The sequence below is a fragment of the Ornithorhynchus anatinus genome, chromosome 3 (assembly GCF_004115215.2).
Source record: "Ornithorhynchus anatinus isolate Pmale09 chromosome 3, mOrnAna1.pri.v4, whole genome shotgun sequence".
In the NCBI taxonomy this organism is placed as follows: Eukaryota; Metazoa; Chordata; class Mammalia; order Monotremata; family Ornithorhynchidae; genus Ornithorhynchus; species Ornithorhynchus anatinus.
Genome location: NC_041730.1, coordinates 131,354,506 through 131,376,474, shown reverse-complemented (window position 1 = coordinate 131,376,474; position 21,969 = coordinate 131,354,506). Strand labels below are relative to the sequence as shown.

General features: G+C 50.5%; 1 protein-coding gene across 7 annotated transcripts in view; it reads right to left on the bottom strand.

Annotated features, from left to right (window-relative positions):
• Nucleotides 1-21,969, bottom strand: part of RASSF4 (Ras association domain family member 4) — a 101,422-nt gene that overhangs the window by 10,823 nt on the left and 68,630 nt on the right. For 6 of the 7 annotated variants that reach the window (XM_029061387.1, XM_029061384.2, XM_029061386.2 and 3 more), the window contains exons 4-8: nucleotides 18,211-18,356; nucleotides 15,605-15,684; nucleotides 14,766-14,926; nucleotides 2,457-2,558; nucleotides 1,516-1,567 (exon numbers count right to left, since the gene is read on the bottom strand). In XM_029061387.1, the coding sequence (XP_028917220.1) occupies nucleotides 1,516-1,567; nucleotides 2,457-2,558; nucleotides 14,766-14,926; nucleotides 15,605-15,684; nucleotides 18,211-18,356 (541 nt within the window). The remainder of the gene's footprint in view (nucleotides 1-1,515; nucleotides 1,568-2,456; nucleotides 2,559-14,765; nucleotides 14,927-15,604; nucleotides 15,685-18,210; nucleotides 18,357-21,969) is intronic. The other variant, XM_029061390.2, reaches the window with a different exon arrangement.

Sequence of the window (21,969 nt, the reverse complement as noted above, 5' to 3'; positions counted from 1 at the left end):
CCCGGAGCCCAGGTCCGGGCTCTACCTCTGGACTGTAAGCTCGTCTTCCAGACTGTAAGCTCACCGTAGGTAGGGAATGTGTCTGTTACTACTACTACTAATAATAGTGTTGGTATTCGTTAAGCGCTTACAATGTGCAGAGCACCGTTCTAAGCGCTGGGGGAGATACAGGGTCATGAGGTTGTCCCACGTGAGGCTCACGGTCTTCATCCCCATTTTACAGATGAGGTCACTGAGGCCCAGAGAAGTGAAGTGACTTGCCCACAGTCAACAGCCCTGACAAGTTATTAAATTGTACTCTCCTAAAGCGCTCAGCACAGTGCTCTGCACCCAGTGAGCGCTCAAATACGAATGAAGATCCACTACACCATGCTGGCTTCTCAGGAAGTGTTTTACAAATAGTATTCGGATGATGCTCAGAGGGAGGCCGCACGGGTCTTTTCCCGAGGGGAGTGGAGAGGCTTCCGGGATATCCCAACAGAATTCCAGGGAAGCCACCCAGAGCTACGGAACTCTACTGCGGGCCCCGAAGCCCGAGGCTGGGTCTGAGCCCGTCTGCCTGGCCCCCCGCGTGGCATCCCATCAATCAATCCATCGATAATTAATGGCATTTAATGAGTGCTTATTATGTGCAGAAAGGGTATCAATAATAATAGTATTCAATAGTATTTATTGAGCGCTATGTGCAGAGCACCGTACTAAGCGCTTGGGATGAACAAGTCGGCAACAGATAGAGACGGTCCCTGCCTTTTGACGGGCTTACGGTCTAATAGTAATAATGTTGGTATGAGTTAAGCGCTTACTATGTGCAGAGCACCGTTCTAAGCGCTGGGGTAGACACAGGGGAATCAGGTTGTCCCACGTGGGGCTCACAGTCTTAATCCCCATTTCGCAGATGAGGGAACCGAGGCACAGAGGAGTGAAGTGACTTGCCCACAGTCACACGGCTAAGAGGCAGAGCCGGCGTTCGAACCCATGACCTCTGACTCCAAAGCCCGGGCTCTTTCCACTGAGCCACGCTGCTTCTCTAATCTGGTGGGCGCTCCATCTAGCGAGCGCTTACTGTGTGCAGAGTACTGTACTCAACGGCATATACCAATAGGGCATCTCCCTTGAGGGGCCGTGACAGAAGGAGAAGCGGCGTGGCTTAGCGGAAAGAGTCCGGGCTTGGGAGTCGGAGGACGTGGGTTCTAATCCCGCCTCCGCCACGGGTCCGCCGTGCGACCTCGCGCAAGCCACTTCACTTCTCTGGGCCTCAGTGACCGCACCTGTAAAATGGGGATCAAGACCGGGAGCGCCACGTGGGACAGCCTATCCACCCCAGCGCTCAGAACGGTGCTTGGCACATAGGAAGTGCTTAACAAATACCATCATCGTTGTTATTATTATTATTCCTGGGCGGAGAACTCGACCGGTGACTCTCTCGACTGCTAGTTGTCGCCACCCATCCACTCCGTCGCTGAGGAAACCACATCAGGCCCCGAAGGTCCCCCAGAAATCCCGTCGGAAACTTACCACCTGATTCGTGGACGGCATACAGGGCAAATTCCCCGGGGCCATTCTCCACCTGGACCGATCACAGTAACACCGGGTTAGCATCTGGGACGATCACAATAACCCTGTGTCCCATCTGGGCTTCGCGGTACTCGTGGGCAGGGAATGTGTCTCTTTTCTTGTTATATCGTCCTCTCCCAGGTGCTTAGTTCAGTGCTCCGCACACAATCAGTGCTAAATAAATACAGTTGGCCCGCCGACTGAAAAGGAAGCAAACGGGCTCCTGCTCTCATCCCACAATCGCCATTCATGGTGCTTTCATTCATTCATTCAATAGTATCTATTGAGCGCTTACTATGTGCAGAGCACTGTACTGAGCGCTGGGGATGTACAAATCGGCAACAGATAGAGACGGTCCCCGCCCTTTGACGGGCTTTCGGTCTGAGCGGGGGAGACGGGCGGACGAGAACAATGGCGATAAATAGAGTCGAGGGGAAGAACGTCTCCTTAAATCAATGGCAAATAAATAGAATCAGGGTGATGTACATCTCATTAAACAAAATAGACAAAATAAATAAATACTTGCTAGGCGCTTACTCTGTGCCAAGCACTGTCCTAAGTGCTGGGGCAGATACATGATAATCAGGTTGCAGACAGTCCCCGTCCCACACAGGGCTTAAAATCACGGGGAAGGAGGAATGGATGGGACTGAATCCCCCTTTTCCAGACGAGGGAGCGACTCGCTCAAGGTCACGCGGCAGGCAAGAGGCGGAGCCGGGATTCAAAGCCAGCTCCTCCGACTCCCGGGTCTGGTCTCTTTCTACTGGGCCGCGCTTAACCCCCGCCTCGAAGCTCGGCCCGAACGGCCCCCGCGTGCCGAATCCCCGGCCCGGAGTCGCCTCCCTCCCGGAGGTCCCGCTTCCCGTCCCTCTGCGCCGCCCCCGCCGCGCGGTGCGACTTACTCGGAATTTGTTCAGCAGCAGGGTGAGCACCTGAGGGGTCGTCATGGTGCTGTTGACTCTCACGTTGGTCACGGAGCCGTAGGCGGGGGTGAACACGGACGTCTGGAGGGGAGGCGGAGGGTGGGGCGGTTAGTGTTGAGGCGGGGCGGGCGGGCCCGCCCCTCGGGGTCTGCCCCTGCCTGGCCCGGAAAGCTCCTTCGCCCACACGGCTAACGGGCTGGAGCTGGATGCGAGGGCATCCCTCTCTGGGCCGGGGGCCCGGGTCCGAGAAGCAGCCTGGCTCAGTGGAAAGAGCCCGGGCTTGGGAGTCAGGGGTCACGGGCTCGAATCGCGGCTCTGCCACTTGGCAGCTGTGTGACTGTGGGCGAGTCACTTCCCTTCTCTGGGCCTCAGTGACCTCATCCGGAAAATAGGGATCAACTGTGAGCCTCGCGTGGGAGTAGACTGAAAGCCCGTCAAAGGGCAGGGACCGTCTCTATCTGTTGCCGATTTGTACATCCCAAGCGCTTAGTACAGTGCTCTGCACATAGTAAGCGCTCAATAGATACTATTGAATGAATGAATGAATGACCACCTGCTTACCCTGTATCTACCCCAGCGCTTAGAGCAATGCTCTGCACATAGTAAGTGCTTAAAAAATACCATAATTATTATTATTACTATTATTATTATTATTAAGCCCTCGAGGGCAGCAGGGATCCCGTCTTCCAACTCTATTTTACTGAACTCTCCCTGGTGCTGAGTAATAATAATAATAATAATGATGGCATTTGTTAAGCGCTTACTATGTGCCAGGTACTGTACTGAGCCCGGGGGTGGATGCAAGTCAATAGAGTTGGACACCGTCCCTGTCCCACGTGGGGCTCGCAGTCTCAATCCCCACTTTGCAGATGAGGTAACTGAGGCACGGAGAGGCCAAGTGACTCGCTCAAGGTCACACAGCCCTGGGGTGGATGCAAGTAGCGTGGCTCAGTGGAAAGAGCACGGGCTTTGGAGTCAGGGCTCATGAGTTCGAATCCCGGCTCTGCCACTTGTCGGCTGGGTGACTGTGGGCAAGTCACTTCACTTCTCTGTGCCTCAGTTCCCTCATCTGTAAAATGGGGATTAAGACTGTGAGCCCCACGTGGGACAACCTGATTCCCCTTTGTCTACCCCAGCGCTTAGAACAGTGCTCGGCACATAGTAAGCGCTTAACAAATACCAACATTATTATTATTAAAATAGGGAGTAAGACTGTGAGCCCCACGTGGGACAACCTGATTCCCCTATGTCTACCCCAGCGCTTAGAACAGTGCTCGGCACATAGTAAGCGCTTAACAAATACTAACATTATAGGGAAGCAGCGTGGCTCAGAGGAAAAGAGCCTGGGCTTCGGAGTCAGAGGTCATGAGTTCGACTCCCGGCTCTGCCACTTGTCAGCTGTGTGACTGTGGGCAAGTCACTTAACTTCTCTGTGCTTCAGTTACCTCATCTGTAAAATGGGGATTAACTGTGAGCCCCACGTGGGACAACCTGATTCCCCTATGTCTACCCCAGCGCTTAGAACAGTGCTCTGCACATAGTAAGTGCTTAACAAATACCAACATTATTGAGAAGCAGCGTGGCGCAGTGGAAAGAGCACGGGCTTTGGAGTCAGGGCTCATGAGTTCGAATCCCAGCTCTGCCACTTGTCAGCTGTGTGACTGTGGGCAAGTCACTTCACTTCTCTGTGCCTCAGTTCCCTCATCTGTAAAATGGGGATTAAGACTGTGAGCCCCACGTGGGACAACCTGATTCCCCTGTGTTTACCCCAGCGCTTAGAACAGTGCTCTGCACATAGTAAGCGCTTAACAAATACCAACATTATTAAGTCAATAGAGTTGGACCCAGTCCCTGCCCCACATAGGGCTCGCAGTCTCAATCAATCCCCACTTTGCAGATGAGATAACTGAGGCACGGAGAAGCCGAGTGACATGCCCAAGGTCACACAGCAGACCAGTGGCGGAGCCGGGTTTAGAACCCACGGCTTTCTGACCGTCAGGCCCGTGCTCTGTCACTACACCATGTTGCTTCTCAGTGCTCTCTGCACAGAGGCATTAGTCAAAACATGTTATTGTTTGCCTCAATAACAATAATCATGGTCAATAATAATGTTGGTATTTGTTAAGCGCTTACTATGTGCAGAGCACTGTTCTAAGCGCTGGGGTAGATACAGGGTCATCGGGTTGTCCCACGTGAGGCTCACAGTCTTCATCCCCATTTTCCAGATGAGGGAACTGAGGCCCAGAGAAGTGAAGAACGTGCCCACGGTCACCCAGCTGACAAGTGGCAGAGCTGAGATTCGAACCCATGACCTCTGACTCCCAAGCCCGGGCTCCTTCCACTGAGCCACGCTGCTTGCAGACTGTAAACTCGTTGTGGGCAGGGAATGTGTCAGTTTATTTTTCTGATGTACTCTCTCAAGCACTTAGCACGGTGCTCTCCACAAAGTAAGCGCTCAGTAAATACAATTGAACGAATGTGTCGAGCTCTGTCTTAAAGGCCGGCGTAGATACAAGACCATCGGGGACTCACACGCTGGAGGGAAGAGAGAACGGGGATTGAATCCCCATTTTACAGATGAGGAAACTCACTTCTTTCTGATCTAGGAATGTGCTTCCCCCACACCAAGGTGGGAAAATGGTGTCCTTTCCTCCCTCTCTCTTTCCCTCCGTCCCGGAGTCTTTCCTGAATCCTCTCTCCTGTTTGTCTCCAGTGGAGAATAAACCCACAGCTGCGTAGTGGCGGGTTCGAGAGCCTCCCGTTTGGTTGAACTGACTGAGCTCCATCCTCTCTACCGGCCAGTGCCACTCTAGTACGACTAATAATATAATGGTGGTATATGTTAAGCGCTTACTATGTGCCAAGCACTGCTCTAAACGCTGGGGGAGGATACAAGGTGATCAGGTTGTCCCACGTGGGGCTCACAGTTTTAATCCCCGTTTTACAGATGAGGTCACTGAGGCACAGAGAAGTGAAGTGACTTGCCCAAAGTCACACAGCTGGCAAGCGGCTGAAGCGGGATTAGAACCCATGACCTCGGATTCCCGAGCCCGGGCTCTTTCCACTGAGCCACGCTGCTTCTCTATCACTCACAGCAGCTAACAAGACAAATCGCAATATTGTTATTATTAGCCGCTCTCAGTGTTGTGATTACGATTAATGTATTTGTTCAATTACGAGTCTGCTGTGTGACCTTGGGTAAGTCACTTCACTTCTCTATGCCTCACTTTCCTCATCTGAAAAATGGGGATTAAGACTGGGAGCCCCGTGTGGGACAGGGACTGTGTCCAACCTGATGATCTCGAATCTACACTACAGTTTAGCACAGTGGCTGACGCAGAGTAAGCCCTTAACAAATAATAATAATAACTGTGGTATTTGTGTCCCACGTTCTGTACTAAGAGCTGGGGTGGAGAAGTAGTGTGGCTCAGTGGAAAGAGACCGGGCTTGGGAGTCAGAGGTCATGGGTTCGAGTCCCAGCTCTGCCCCTTGGCCGCTGTGTGACATTGGGCAAGTCACTTCTCTGTGCCGCAGTTCCCTCATCTGGAAAATGGGGATTACCCTGTATCTACCCCAGCGCTTAGAACAGTGCTCTGCACATAGTAAGCGCTTAACAAATACCAGCATTATTATTATTATAATTACACACAAATCGGGTTAGACACAGTCCCTGTCCCACGTGGGGCTCATAGGCTCAATCCCCATTTTATAGATGAGGGAACTGACGCACAGAGAAGTGAAGTGACTTGCCCAAGGTCACACAGCTGGCATGTGGCAGAGCTGAGATTAGAACTCATGACCTTCTGACTCCCAAGCCCATTCTCTAGTCACTCGGCTTCTCTAATGCCATTATTATTATTATAGTTAATTGAATTGAACAGACATTGAATCCCTGTTTTTCAGTTGAGGTAACTGAGGCACAGAGAAGTAAAGTGAATTGCCCAAGGTCACACAACAGGCAGGTGGCAGAGGCGGGATTAGAACCTAGGTCCTCTGGCTCCCGGGCCTGTTCTTTATCCACGAAGCGACGCTGCTTCGCGTTGAAGGCCGAGATCTTGTCTACCAACTCGATTAAATTTTGCTCTCCCAAGCATTCACTCATTCATTCAATGGTATTTATTGAGCGCTTACTATATGCAGAGCACTGAACTAAGCGCTTGGAATGTATAATTCGGCAACAGAGACGATCCCTGCACTTAGTACAGTGCTCTCCACAAAGTAAGCGCTCAATAAATACCATTGATATTGATTTCTGGGGAAGATATAATACCATCGGCTAGAACAGACAGCTTTTGCTCCACATTGGGGTCAGAGTCTAAGGGAGATGGAGAACAGATCTTTAACCCCCATTTTATGGATGAAGAAGCTGAGGTGCCAAAGCAACTTTCCCAAGGTCACACAACAGGCAAGTGGTGGAGCTGTGATGATAATAATAATAATAATAATAATGATAAAACTTGCATTTGTTAAACGTTCATTATGTGCCAAGCACTGCTCTAAGCGCTGGGGTAGATACAAGGTCATCAGATTATCCCATGTGGGGCTCGCTGGCTTCATCCCCATTTGGCAGATGAGGTAACTGAGGCCCAGAGAAGTAAGTGACTGGCTCAAAGTCACACAGCTGACAAGTGGCAGAGCCGGGATTAGAACCCACGACTCCTGACTCCCAAGCCCATCCTCTTTCCACTGAGCCACACGGCTTCGCCCTAACTGTGGTATTTGTTAAGCGCTTACTATGTGTCAAGCACTGTTCTAAGCACTGGGGTACATGCAAGGTAAACAGGTTGTCCCACGTGGAGCTCACGGTCCTAATCCCCATTTTACAGATGAGGGAACTGAGGCACAGAGAAGTTAAGCGGCTTGCCCGAAGTCATACATCTGACAAGTGGCGGAGGCGGAATTAGAATCCACGACCTCTGACTCTCAAGCCCGGGCTCTTGCCAGCCAGGTCCTCCTGTCCCTTAGTCCGGCTCTTATTCCACTAGCCCAGGAAGTCAGTCAGCGCGGAAAATCTGGAAAACGCTCAGAATCAGGCAGAGAGGATGGAGGGAGGCTCTTCTCCTCTGTCCCCTTCGTGAGAGAACGCTCCGTCCTTTTCCTAGCCAGAAGAGGACGCCTAACGGCTCCCCGGCATGCAACGGAAAGGTCAAGGATTTCGTGGCCGAGGCTCAGAGCCGGAGGACACGGCGGGAAGACGGCCCGAGGGAAAGCCCACGAAGCTCAGCCCGGACCACGGGCTAAGAATGTCAGCTTGTCAGAACACGGGGTGGGACACGTCGCCCTCGGGGCCGCAGTCGATCCATGGGGACTGGTTACCTAATAATAATACTGACGGAATCTGTTAAGCGCTAGGTGCCGGCACTGCACTAAGCGCTGGAGTGGATACAGGCAAATCGGGTCGGACACAGTCCCTGGCCCACGTGGGGCTCCCGGTCTCAATCCTCATTTTACGGACGAGGGAACCGAGGCACAGAGAAGCAAAGTGACTTGCACAAGATCTCGCAGCAGACAAGTGGGGAAGCCAGGATTAGATAATAATAATAATGATGTTGGCATTTGTTAAGCGCTTACTATGTGCCGAGCACTGTTCTAAGCGCCGGGGTAGATACAGGGTCATCAGGTTGTCCCACGTGAGGCTCACAGTCTTAATCCCCATTTTACAGATGAGGGAACTGGGCACAGAGAAGCGAAGTGACTCGCCCACAGTCACACAGCTGACAAGTGGCAGAGCCGGGATTCGAACCCACGACCTCTGACTCCCGAGCCCGGGTTCTTTCCACTGAGCCACGCTGATGACAAGGTCAGGGTCTTGGAGACCCTGGGGGATCACGGACGCTCACTTGACAGAATGCGGGGGGGAGATCGAGCGAGTCCATCAAGCCCAAGACGGGCGGCGAGGATCAGGAGACACGGAGGGTCACGTTGGGGAAGGGCTTGTTTATCTCTTTGGTTCTCAGTATTTGATTTTTGGCATGGATCCATCCTCGGGTTGGGAACTGAATTCATTCATCCATTCATTTAACTGTATTTCTTAAGCGCTTACTGTGTGCAGAGCACTGTACTAAGTGCTTGGGAGAGTACAATATAATCATAAACTTACGCATTCGATTAGACCGTAAGCCCGTCAAAGGGCAGGGACCGTCTCTATCTGTTGCCGACTTGTTCATTCCAAGCGCTTAGTACAGTGCTCTGCACATAGTAAGCGCTCGATAAATCCTATTGAATGAATTGAATGAACATTCCCTGCCCACAGTGAGCTTAGAGTCTAGACGGGGAGACAGACATGAATATAAGTGAATAAATAAATTTGCAGCAGGCTGTAGTCTCAGTAAAGCATTCTTGATTTCTGTTGCAATTTGGGGGCCTGTTCACTAAAAGAGGATAAATTAGGGAGCCAATTAGGGAGATTTCAACCAATCTCACCCCGTATGTCCTCTAGACTGTAAGCTCGTTGTGGGCAGGGAATGTGTCCGTTTATTGTTGTAGTATTTATTGAGCGCTGACTATGTGCAGAGCACTGTACTAAGCACTTGGAATGTACAAATCGGTAACAGATAGAGACAGTCCCTGCCCTTTGACCGCCTAATCGGGGGAGAAGGACAGACAAGACAGACAAGAACAATGGCAATAAATAGAATCAAGGGGAAGAACATCTCATTAAAACAATAGCAATTAAATAGAATCAAGGTGATGGACATCTCATTAACAAAATAAATAGGGTATTCTCCCAAGCGCTCAGTCCAGTGTTCTGCACACGGTCAGCACTCAGTAATTGAATGAATTAAACTATCGGGCGGCCCCCTTAGACTGTGAGAGAGGGACTGTAGGACAGGGACCGTGTTTTCTTCTACTTTTCCCAGTGCTCATTACAGTGCTTGGCACATGGTTAGTGCGTAACATATCACAGTAGCAAAAATTTTGGTTATGCTTTCTAGGGCAACGGAGCCAAGACACAATCATCAGAAAGCAACACGGGTCAATAACAGGGAGGTTTGGGGAGCTAAAATCACTAGGCCAATCTACTGTCTTGAGCTTCCTGGTGAGAGTTTCTCAGTAAGCAGGTTACTGTGGAAAACCTAAATCCTGAAAACTCTACCGCTAAGAGAAAACAAAGTAACGGTAATATAAAAATCCCACTCTAAAGAGACAGAAGGTCTTGGCAACGAATATCCGGCACCACTGCCTTTTCTCTATTATTCTCCTTGGCCCTCTCAGGATAGCAATCCAAGTACTATAAAGGTTCAAATGGCAAACATCCCACTTGGGGCTAGAAACCCTCCCTCTCTCTCTCCCTCTCTCTCGGCGCGCCACTTAATCCAGTAGGCAAGGACGACGCTGGCCACTGGGTTACAGACTCTGGCTCGGGCCAGAAATTAACCCAACCTTCCTGAGAATTGCACTGTACGCTTTGGAGAAATCACTCACTGAAATGACAGAGTTCTGAGAAAAGCACTACAGTTGAGAAAATTGGAATGTTCTTTCTCAGGAATGTACTTGAAGGGGTGAGGGGGTGCACGTAGTCTGCAAGCATAACAACCTTTTCCTCTGGTTATCTGGTCCCGGCCCAACTGCCTTTTAAAGTCATTTTTAACAAGGGCCTAAATTTGGAAAAAGGACCCTCGCTCTTCCCCCTCTTAATAATTATAAGGGCGATATCTGTTAAGCTTTTACTCTGTGCCAAGCACTGTGCTGTCATAGTAAATACGAGACAATCAGGTCAGACGCAGTGCCTGTCCCCTTGAAAAGCAGTGTGGCCTCGAGGAAAGAGCTCAGGCCTGGGAGCCGGAGTACCCCAGCTCTGCTACTTGTCTGCGGTGTGACCTTGGACACGTCACTTCACTTCTCTGTGCTTCGGTTCCCTCATCTTTAACGGGGGATACGACTGCGAGCCCCACCTGGGACGTGGACTGTGTCCAGCCTGATCATCTGAGACGTATCTATCCCCAAACATAGTTCAGAGCACAGTCAGTGCTTAAGAAATTTCATTGCAAAAGAAAAAGGGATTCACAGTCTACGTAGGAGGTAGAATAAGGTACTGAATCTCCATTTTAATAATAATAATGTTGGTATTTGTTAAGCGCTTACTATGTGCAGAGCACTGTTTTAAGCGCTGGGGGAGATACAGGGTAATCAGGCTGTCCCACGCGAGGCCCCATTTTACAGATGTGGTAACTGAGGCACAGAGAAGTTAAGTGACTTGCCCACAGTCACACAGCTGACAAGGGGTAGAGCCGGGATTCAAACCCATGACCTCTGACTCCCAAGCCTGTGCTCTTTCCACCGAGCCACCCTGCTTCTCCTGGAAACTGAGCCATAGAGAAGGTAAATGACTTGCCCAGCATCACACAGCAGGCAAGTGGTAGAGGAGAATTAGAATCCAGGTCCTCTGACTCCTAGACCTGTGCTCTTTCCACTAAGTCACACGGCGTCCTGCCTGGAGAAGCAGCGTGGCTCAGTGGAGAGAACCCGGGCTTGGGAGTCAGAAGTCATAGGTTCTAATCCCGGCTCCGCCGTTTGTCAGCTGTGTGACTTTGGGCATGTCACGTAACTTCTCTGTGCCTCAGTGACCTCATCTGTAAAATGGGGATGAAGACTGTGAGCCCCAGGTGGGACGACCTGATCACCTTGTATCCTCCCCAGCGTTTAGAACAGTGCTTCACACATAGCAAGCGCTTAACGAATGTCATCATCATCATTCAAATCCCTACTAAAATCGTATCTCATTCACTCATTCATCCATCCAACTGTATTGAGCTCTTACTGGGTGCAGAGCACTGTACTAAACACTTGGAGAGCACACTACAATAACAAACAGACACATTCCCTGCCCACAGCGAGCTCAGTCTCCTCCAGGAGGCCTTCCCTGACAACCCTTCATTTCTCCATCCTATTCGCTCTCCCTTCGGTGTAACTTCAATTTCATTTACTGAGCATTTATCTTGTGCAGAGCACTGTACTAAGGGCTTGGGAGAGTACAATACAAGAATAAACAAACATATTCATTCAGTCGTATCAATTGAGCGCTTACTGGGTGCAGGGCACTGCATTAAGCGCTTGGGAGAGTTCAATCCCCACAACAAGCTCACGCTCTAGAGGGTAGCTTAGCTCCAGGGAATAGCTTAGGGGTCCCTAAATTTCCCCAGTCTCCTGGATGTTTTGTGGGAATACTGAAGTTTTGCTTGGCTCAGAAAGAGTCCAGATAAAAAAGGCTGCGGCCACAGGAAATTCAAGCCAACCTGGCCACGCTCACTCAGACTTCAGGTGACCCCTCTCCACAGTGCTCTGCACATAGTAAGCGCTCAATAAATACAACTGAATGAACACCTAGTCAGTTTAGTAACTTCTCACTCTGGGCTTCAAGGCTGTCCATCCCCTTGCCCCCTCCTACCTCTCCATCTCTCTTTCCACCGCCCACCCCGCACGCTCCGCTCCTCCGCCGCCCACCTCCTCGCCGTCCCCCGTTCTCTCCCATCCCGCCGTCGAGCCCCGGGCCACGTCCTCCCGCGGTCCCGGAACGCCCTCCCTCCTCATCTCCGCCAAACTCACTCTCTTTCCCTCTTCAAAGCCCTACTGAGAGCTCACCTCCTCCAAGAGGCCTTTCCGGGCTGAGCTTCCCCTTTTCCCTCTGCTCCCTCTGCTCCCTCTCTGCTCCCCCACTGCCCTCCGCTCCCTCCCTCTTCCCCCCTTCACCTCCCCCCAGCTAAGCCCCCTTTCCCTCTGCTCCTCCCCCTCTCTCTTCCCCTCCCCTCAGCACTGTGCTCATCTGTATATATTTTATTACCCTATTTATTTTGTTAATGCAGTGACAGCCCCTTGATTCTATTTATCGTGATTAAGTTGTCTTGTTTTTGTCAGTCTGTCTTCCCCGATTAGACTGTGAGCCCGTCAATGGGCAGGGATTGTTTCTATCTGTTGCAGAATTGTACATTCTAAGTGCTTAATACAGTGCGCTGCACATAGTAAGCGCTCACTAAATACTATTGAATGAATGAATGAATGAATGTTGTTTGAGGCACCAACAAGGCCTCAGCTAGACTGGGCTTCCTGAAATTCCAGCTAAGTCTTGTGAAGCCCTTCTTAAGCCATGGCCAGATGGACTGTTGTTATTTCCCAGAAGATCAATCGGTCAATCGATGATACCGAGTGCTTATTGCGTGTAGAGAACAACACTGAGTGCTTGGGAAAGTTCGATAAAACATAGTTGGAAGATAAGATCCCAGCCCAGAAGGAACTTACCGTTTAGATGGGGAGGCAGACATTAAAGTAGGTTAGGGGTAGGGGAAACAGCAGAGGATGCGAATACTAACCTAAATATTGTGGGGGCGGGGTAGGTAGCAAAGCGTTTAAGAGGCGCATGGCCGAGAAGGGAGAAATAAAGGGTTTCGTCAGGGAAGACCTCTAGGAGGTGGGATTTTAGGAGAGTTTTTTGAAGGTGGGGAGAGTATTGGGCTACTGAAGTTCAAAGTACATTCTTCCTTTTCAAAGTACAAACTACGTTCAAAGTACATTGCTCCTTAGAGGAGCAGCGTGGCTCAGTGGAAAGAGGCCGGGCTTGGAAGTCAGAGGTCGTGGGTTCTTATCCCGACTCTGCCGCTTGTCTGCTGTGTGACCTTGGGCAAGTCACTTTGCTTCTCTGTGCCTCAGTTACCTCATCTGTAAAAATGGGGATTAAGAAATGTGAGCCCCACGTGGATCAATGTGACTACCCTGTATCTCTCCCAGCGCTTAGAACAGTAGAACAGTGCTCTGCACATAGTAAGCGCTTAACAAATACCATAATAATAAATTCCTCCTGCATGTAGCCTTTGGAGGAACTTAAGACCAGCGATCTTAACTGTTTAAAAAGCCATCCTCCAAATGGATTTCTTAGTTCTCCTTCCCTCTTGTCCACACACAAACACACTCCTCCCCGCCTAATCCCAATCCTGAGAAATCTCTTTGTCCCATTTAAAGTCCAAGACCAACAAATGAATCAACAAGGGGAAGCTGGGAGCAGCTAATTAAGAACTTAACATTTTGATTTCATCTCTCAGGATATGAACTGTTTGAGAACAATCTATTCTAAGCTCTACCGTGTGCCCTTATCTCCAGTCCCCTCGTTCCATTTATAGCAACCGTTTACAATTCGCTTCCTTTTTTGCCATTTCGACTGTTTACCAAATGACATAATTTGCTGAAGGAGACTTTTTCCCGAGGACGGGACAATGTGAGAAAAAGGAAGGGCCAGCAAAGCTGGCTGGGAACAGGCCCTTAAGCCAATACACTTTGCTTACAAAGCAGAGGGGGTGACACGTTTAAAAAGAGAACATTAAACACAATCAGAAAGCTCAAGTGAAAAGGCCTAACAGGGAGTCCACAGTAACTTCACAGGAGCAATCCAATTCATTAGTAGTGGAAAGAGCACGGGCTTGGGAGTCACTTATCAGCTGTGTGACTTTGGGCAAGTCGCTTAACTTCTCGGTGCCTCAGCCACCTCATCTGCAAAACGGGGATTAAGACTCTGAGCCCCACGTGGGATAACCTGCTTACCTTGTATCTAAACAGTGCGTGGCACACAGTAAGCACTTAACGAACACCATTGTTAGTTTTATTTATTATTTTTATAATTATTTAATAATAACTGTGGTATTTGTTAAGCGCTTTGCATGTGCCAGGCACCGTTCTAAGACCTGGGGATTACGGGGTAATCAGGTCGGACACTGTCCGTGTCCCACATGAGGCTCACAGTCTTAATCCCCATTCTGCAGAGGAGGTAACTGGGGCAGAAAGAAGCGAAGTGACTCGCTCAAGGTCACGCAACAGAAAAGTGACGGAGCTGGGATTAGAACCCAGGTCCTCTGTCTTCCCAGGCTCGTACTCTATCCACTGAGCCGGACTGCCTCTCATTAACGAAATATAGGATTCTGCAGGGCCCTGAAAAGCTTGGTTATACAATCTCCATGTTGTTATCCTTATAATCATGATGCCCCTCAACCAACCATAGAAGACAGAGTGCCTAGGGGGGCAGATTTTTTTATAGTATTTATTAAGCGCTTACTATGCGCCAAGCTCTAAGCACCAGGGTAGATGCAAGTATATTAAATCAGGGCTCAGATTCAAGTAGGAGGGAGAAAAGGTGTTGAATTGCCATTTGGCAGTTGAGGAAACTGAGACTCGAAATGACTTGCCCGCGGTCACACAGCAGGCAAATGGCGAAGGCGGGATTAGGACCCAGATATTCTAACCTCCAGGTGCTTCTCCTTGATTGCAAAAGGATCCGCGGGTTTTCAAGAGTCCCAGACAAATTACCTTGTGATTATAAAAATGCCCATTAATGGAGAACCGATGCCGCCTGATCTTCTGAGCTTCTCCCACCGGGCGGTATTTTGATCTTCTTTGTATCATGCAACTTGCATCACTCTTGGTTCTCATCAACTGCGGGATCTCCTCTTCCCCATTCACCGAATCTGCTGGTTGAAGAAGGATGGAGAGATGGGTGCGTTGGGTGGACGATGGCTTGGGATCGTTTCAATAATAAATACTACTAGAAGAAATGCAAAAACTGGCTCACGCCGGTGGGATAGCAGACTCGGGGCCGGCCCTGGGGAAAATACTTAAAAGAACGAAGGATGCCTTCTCTGACGTCCATCTTAATAGCTGTGGACGGATCGTCTATTTTCCCATTCGTTGTCACCTGCTCTACGATAGTATTTTTTTATGGCACTTGGGAAGCGCTTACTACGTGCCAGGCACTAAACTAAGTGCTGGGGTAGATACAAGCTTATCAGGTTGGACCCGGGCCCTGTCACAATCTCAGTAGGAAGGCTAGATAGATTAGATAGATGATAGATAGATAGATAGATAGATAGATAGATAGATAGATAGATTCGATAGAAGGTATCGAATCCCCATTTGACAGATTAGGAAAGTGAAGGCAAATCCCCTCCCCACTGCTGGGAAGAGGGAGTAAGCGCTAGGGGACCCTTTCTTTTGCAGAGCCTCCCCACCTTTCTTTCACCTCATTCACTCCCTCCCTGAGGGGAGGGACCCCCTCGTCCTACTTGAGGAGGTGTCCCAAGCACCCACTGAGCCTCCCCCCGCCCTCGCGTTCAGGGCCCCGCTTCCATCCGAGCTCCAGTTTTCCCTACTTGAGTCCTGGGGGATGTCCTGGCGCTTCGGGCCCGGCTCCTCGGGGGTCTCTCTGCCTTCTTCGGGGACCAGCTCCTTCCTGAAAGGAGATGAGCACACGGCGACGATTCTCGCTGGAGAGAGCACGGACCCACTGAGTCAAAAGCTGGAACCCCGCCACCAAGCCCCGGCTGGCAGGGACTTTCTCTCCTGGGTGAATGGCTCTTGGATGACGAACTTTTCTCAGCTTGGCTCAGCTTTTCTCCAAGTTGTTTCATTAGAAAACAATGTGGCCTGGTGGGAAAAGCAGGGGCCTAGTCGGGAGTCCTGGGTTCTAATCCTGGCTTGTCTGCGGTGTGACTTTGGACAAGTCACGGAGCTGGTTTTTCCTTCGGTTTCCTCGTCTATAAAATGGGGAGTTAAATAAATGTTCTCCAACCACTTGAGGCTGTTAGCCCCAGGAGGATCAGAGGCTACATTCGTTCCGCTTATAATAATAATAATGAGAATGTTGGTATTTGTTAAGCGATTACTATGTGCCGAGCACTGTTCTAAGCGCTTATCTGATACCTGCCCCATTGCTGAGTTCTGTGCTTGGCATAGAGAGAGCGCCTAACAAATACTATTATCATATTATAATATATGATATAATGATAACAGTATATACACACACACGTATATGCCTATATATATATATATATATATATATATATATATATATGCACATACATACATGCTATTGACGCCTGTACACTTGTTTTCTTGTTCTGTTGTCCGTCTCCCCCCTTCTAGACTGTGAGCTTGTTGTTGGGTAGGAATTGTCTCTATCTGTTGCCAAATTGTACTTTCCAAGTGCTCAGTACAGTTGCTCTGCACACAGAAAGCGCTCAATAAAAACAGTTGAATGAATGATGTGTCCTACTTGGAGGAAAGTGAAAGAGAAGCTCTCTCTGATTCACTCATTCAGTTGTATTTATTGAGGGCAAAGCTCTGTACTAAGCCCTTGGGAAAGTACATACTCTATAACAATAAACAGACACATTCCCCACCCAAAACGAGCGATGGGGAAGCAGGATGGCCTTAGTGGAGAGAGCATGGGTCTGGTGGGGTTCAAGTCCTGGCTCCACCACTTGTCTGCTGTGTGACCTCGGGCAAGTCACTTCACCGTCATTCATTCATCCAAATTTACTGAGCGCTTACTGTGTGCAGAGCACTGCATTACGTGCTCGGGAGAGTACGATACAACAATAAGCAATAATAATGTTGGTATTTGTTAAGCGCTTACTAGGTGCCGAGCACTGTTCTAAGCGCTGGGGTAGATACAGGGTCATCGGGTTGTCCCACGTGAGGCTCACGGTTAATCCCCATTTTACAGATGAGGTAACTGAGGCCCAGAGAAGTGAAGTGACTAGCCCACAGTCACACAGCTGCCAAGTGGCAGAGCCGGGAGTCGAACTCATGACCTCTGACTCCGAAGCCCAGGCCCTTTCCACATTCCCTCTTCTCGGGGCCTCAGTCCCCTCATCTGTAAAATGAGGATTAAGAATGAGAGCCCCCATGTGGGCCAGGGTCTGTGTCCCACCTGATCGAATTTTTGGTAGAAAAACGATCCGGGCAGTAGAGAGAAGAATGGACTGGAGTGGGAAGAGACAGGAGGCGGGGAGGTCAGCAAGGAGGCTGATACGGTAATCAAGGCAAACAGGATAAGTGCTTGGATTAATGGCGTAGTAGTTTGGATGGAGGGGGAAAGGGCGGACTTTAGCGGTGTCGTGAGGGTTGAACCGACAGAATTTGGGGACACATTTAATTCGTGGGTTGAATGAGAGAGATAAGTCAAGGAAAATGCCACGGCTACAGGCTCGTCCATCCACTAGTATTTACTGAGCGCTTACTATGTGCAGAGCACTGTACTAAGCGCTTGGAATGCACAAAAATAGTAATGATGGTATTTGTTAAGTGCTTACTATGTGCCAAGCACTGTTCTAAGCACTGGGGTAGATACAAGGAAATCAGATTGTCCCACACGGGGCTCACAGTCTTCATCCCCATTTGACAGATGAAGTAACTGAGGCCCAGAGAAGTTAAGTGACTTGCCCAAGGTCACACAGAAGACAAGTGGGAGAGCCGGGATTAGAACCCACGACCTCTGACTCCCAAGCCCGGGCTCTTTCCACTGAGCCACGCCGCTTCTCAAACGAATGTATGCGTGTGTGCGTACGTAACCCATGTCAACCAGCACGGCCTAGCGGATAGAACAAGGGCCTGAGAGTCAGAAGGTCACGGGTTCTAATCCTAGCTCTGCTACGTGTTTGCTGTGTGACCTGGGGCAAGTCACTTCACTTCTCCGGGGATCAGTTCCCTCATCTGTAACGTGGTGATTAAGACTGTGAGCCCCGTGTGGGACAGGGACTGTTTCCAACCAGATTCCCTTCTATCTACCCCAGCGCTTAGAACAGTGCCTGGCACATAGTAAGCGCTTAACAGATACCATGATTTTTCATGGTATTTATTGAGCTTGGGGAAGTGAACTACAACCGAATCGGTAGAGCCGTTCCCGGTCCCCCAGGCCCGGACAGGGTCCCGGGTCCCATGAGAATCCCGGCCTCCCCCGGCCCGACCCACTTACTGACTGAGCGTGGCCGGGACGGCCTTCCCCGAGCTCAGCGCCGTCAAGTGGATCCTCTCGTTGTCATCCTGCATCTGCAGCCGGATGGGCCGCCTGAGCCCCCAGGAGATGTTGAGTAGTCCTTCGATGACCAGCTCTCCCTCCTCCTGCGGCGGGGGGACCCCGACACACACAGACACGCAGACACACGCGGACAGTCAGCCGGGAGCCCCGGCCTTCCCTGGAGCCCGGGTGGCCGGCCGGCCCGCGGGCAGCCCGGGGGTCACGCGACCCAGCTCCTCTCTCTACGTGCGGGGTGGCAGCCGCCCCCCGGCCCCAGAGGAAACCTGAGCCGTGCACTCTCACACTGCGTCCTCCGATCGACCGGACCCAGGCCAGGCTGGGGGACCGAACGGATGAGTCAGGGGCTCGCCACAGAGGCGGCTGAGATGCAGTGAGTCACGTAGGCCGCCGGTGGAGGAAACAGAAGGCCCGAGGGGGAAAACTTCCCTCTCCTGACCATCCCCCTTTAAGCCCGGGGACACCCCTTCCCACTTCACAAGGAGGCCGAGTTTTCCAGCAGCCTAATGACTTCCCCAGTGCCTCTTTCAACCTCCTCCTCCTCCTCTTCCTTCTACTGCACGTGCAGTTCTCTAACACGGTGCCTTTCTCGGAGGCGGGGGGGTGGCACATTTTCCAGCCACGATTTCCCTTCCAGCACCCCTGAGTGGAGAACCCCAAACTCACTACGATGCTCGTTCCCGAGGAGGAGGGTGTCGACGTTTTTCTCACGCAGCACCAAGAAGAGCCATGGGCCAGCCAGCCCCGTCCCCAACGGCAGAGCCAAGCCGTTGGTGGGACGTGGTCCACGTCCCACCGGGGTCTCGCAATTTTAATCCCCATTTTACAGAATCAAAGTCTCATCGTGGCAGGAGAGTTTACGTACGCCGATGAAGCTTAGAGGTATGCCACCGAGAGATATTCTCTCGCCAGGATATTCTCTCACCAGGCTTACCCGTAATGAAAAGGTCTCAGCCGAGGCGTCAGACAGAGCCGATTCACCCATCAGAATGGAAAAGAGTCAAAGGCAGGTGATCAAAATATTGATCAGAGACAACGGTAGAGACTTAAGTTTTTACTGCGTGGAAGAAGACAGTGGTAAACCACTTCCACGATATGTTTTTTTACCAAGAAAACTCTATGTATGTAAGTCCATAAAGTCGCTATCTAGGAAACGACCCGACGGCAGTCGACGAGTGACGAATTAATATCACAATTATAATTATTAAGCTCAAGCTCGGCCCAAACTCCTCACAATTTTTTTAATGGTATTTGTCGATTGCTTTCTATGTGCCAGGTACCGAATTAAGTGCTGGGGTAGACACAGAATAATTAGGTAGGACACAGTCCATGTCCCACATGGGGCTCCCAGCATTAATCCCCATTTTGCAGATGAGTAACTGAAGCACAGAAAAGTGAAATGACTTGCCCAAGGTCAAAGAGCCAACAAATTAGAATCCCAGATCCTCTGACTCCCAGACCGGTGCTCTTTCCACTAACAATAATAATACTAATTATGGTATTTGTTAAGTGCCTTCTATGTGCCAGACACTGTACTAAGCGCTGGGGTGGATACAAGCGAATCAGGTTGGACACAGTCCCTGTCCCACGTTGGGTTCCCAGTCTCGATCCCCATTTTACAGATGAGGTCACTGAAGCCCAGAGAAGTGAAGTGACTTCCTCCAGGTCACAGAGTTGACAAGTGGAGGGAGATGGGATTAGAACCCACGATCTTCTGACTCCCAGGCCCGGGCACCTGTGGAGGTCCTCAGCCTGTGGTTTGCCCTGGTGTGGGGGCTCCCTGGTGATCCTGGTAGGGACTGTGAGCTCACTGGGCAGGGAATGTGACTATTTAGTGTTGTATTGGACTCTCCCAAGTACTCAATACAGTTCTCTGCACACAGTGAAGTGCTCAATAAATACGATTGAATGAATGAATAATTTCAGCTTATCAACTGGACTGAGCCTACTCTATTAGATGCCTGCAAGGGCACCACAGGAAGATGCCCCCCTGGAATGATCCCCACTTACGCCCCAAACTGACCACGTTCAAAACACAACTCCTCACATTTCCACCCTCGGTCCACATCAAGCTTCTCCTTGAACTAATCACTTCGTTTCATCTCATTTCTAAAAATGGTAAGGCGATCATCTACCTGGAACAGCTAAGAGGAAAGGCCGATGGGCACCCGTGGGTCCTACCGGCCTGGTAGCCCATATCCTAAAAGCCATTTTACAACTCCAAAACTGCTTCTTTCAGATTATGTTAGAATATTTTGTAGGTCGGTTTAACTGCAAAAGGCTGAAACACTCAGAGGTCAGATGATTCACAGAGGTCATCTGGAGTCAGTAGAAGAGCCAGAAAAAGGACACAAACCTCAGTTCCTATTTCCTAGCTTCTGGGCTAGCGTTAGCTCATGGTACGAGCCCTGCTGTCCCCAGAAGACACCCCTAATACAGGTTTCATCTCACCCCAAATTTACACACTTTCATTCATTCAATAGTATTTATTGAGCGCTTACTATGTGAAGAGCACTGTACTAAGCGCTTGGAATGTACAAATCGGCAACAGATAGAGACGGTCCCTGCCCTTTGACGGGCTTACGGTCTAATCGGGGGAGAAAGACAGACGAGAACAATGGCAATCAATAGAGTCAAGGGGATGAACATCTCATTAAAACGATAGCAAATAAATAGAATCAGGGTGACGTACATCTCATTAAACAAAATAAATAGGGTGATGAAGATATATACATTTGAGTGGACTAGTACAGTGCTGAGGGGATGGGACGGGAGAGGGGGAGAAGCAGAGGGAAAGGGGGGAGAAGAGGGTTTAGCTGTGGAGAGGTGAAGGGAGGGGGTAGAGGGAGCAGAGGAAAACAACCCGAAGCACGCCCTATTATTTAAAGCACTAACTCGTGTATACGTCCCGTTTTCCTACTTCTTATCTATCCATCAGTGGCATTTTTTTGAGTGCTACTTAATGTAGAACACTGTACTACGTGTTTGGAAGAGTATCACTACTAATAATAATGATATTTGTTAAGCGCTTTCTATGTGCCAAGCACTGTTGCACACACTGGGCTAGATACAAGGTCATCAGGTCATCTCACGTGGGGCTCAGAGTCTTAATCCCCGCTTTACAGATGAGGCAACTGAGGCCCGGAGAAGTGAAGTGACTTGCCCAAAGTCGCAAAACTGACAAGTGGCGGAGCCGGGATCAGAACTCACGGCCTCTGACTCCCAAGCCCGGGCTCTTGCCACCGAGCCACGCTTTATGCCAGTTAGCTGGGGAAACTGGCACCCGGCGGCGAGGCTGGGGGTGGGGAGGGGGAAGGGGCTAGAGCTGGCTCCCAATCCACAGTCCCCCGGGGTCACCCGGGTTTATCTGCCAACGGAGCCACCTGGCAGGGGGGCCGAGGGAGTGGGGGATTCATCTCGAACCCGCCACCCAACAACAATCGCCAAAGCGTTTCTGTTTCTGTGGGAAAGTAGTGGAAGGAAACAATGGAAGTCAGTTTTTAGCTCCCGGCGGAAAAACCCCCCGTTTGAAGTGCCCGGGCCAATCCGGGCCCGGGCGAGGCAGGGCAGCGGAGGCCTCGAGGAGCGTCCGAGGGGAGCCGCCCGGGCCGGCCTCGTTACTCCACGGTAAACAATGAGCGAATCCCGGGGGGCGGGAAATGGAACTGCAAGACCAAGGCGGGGGGCAGAACAGGCAGC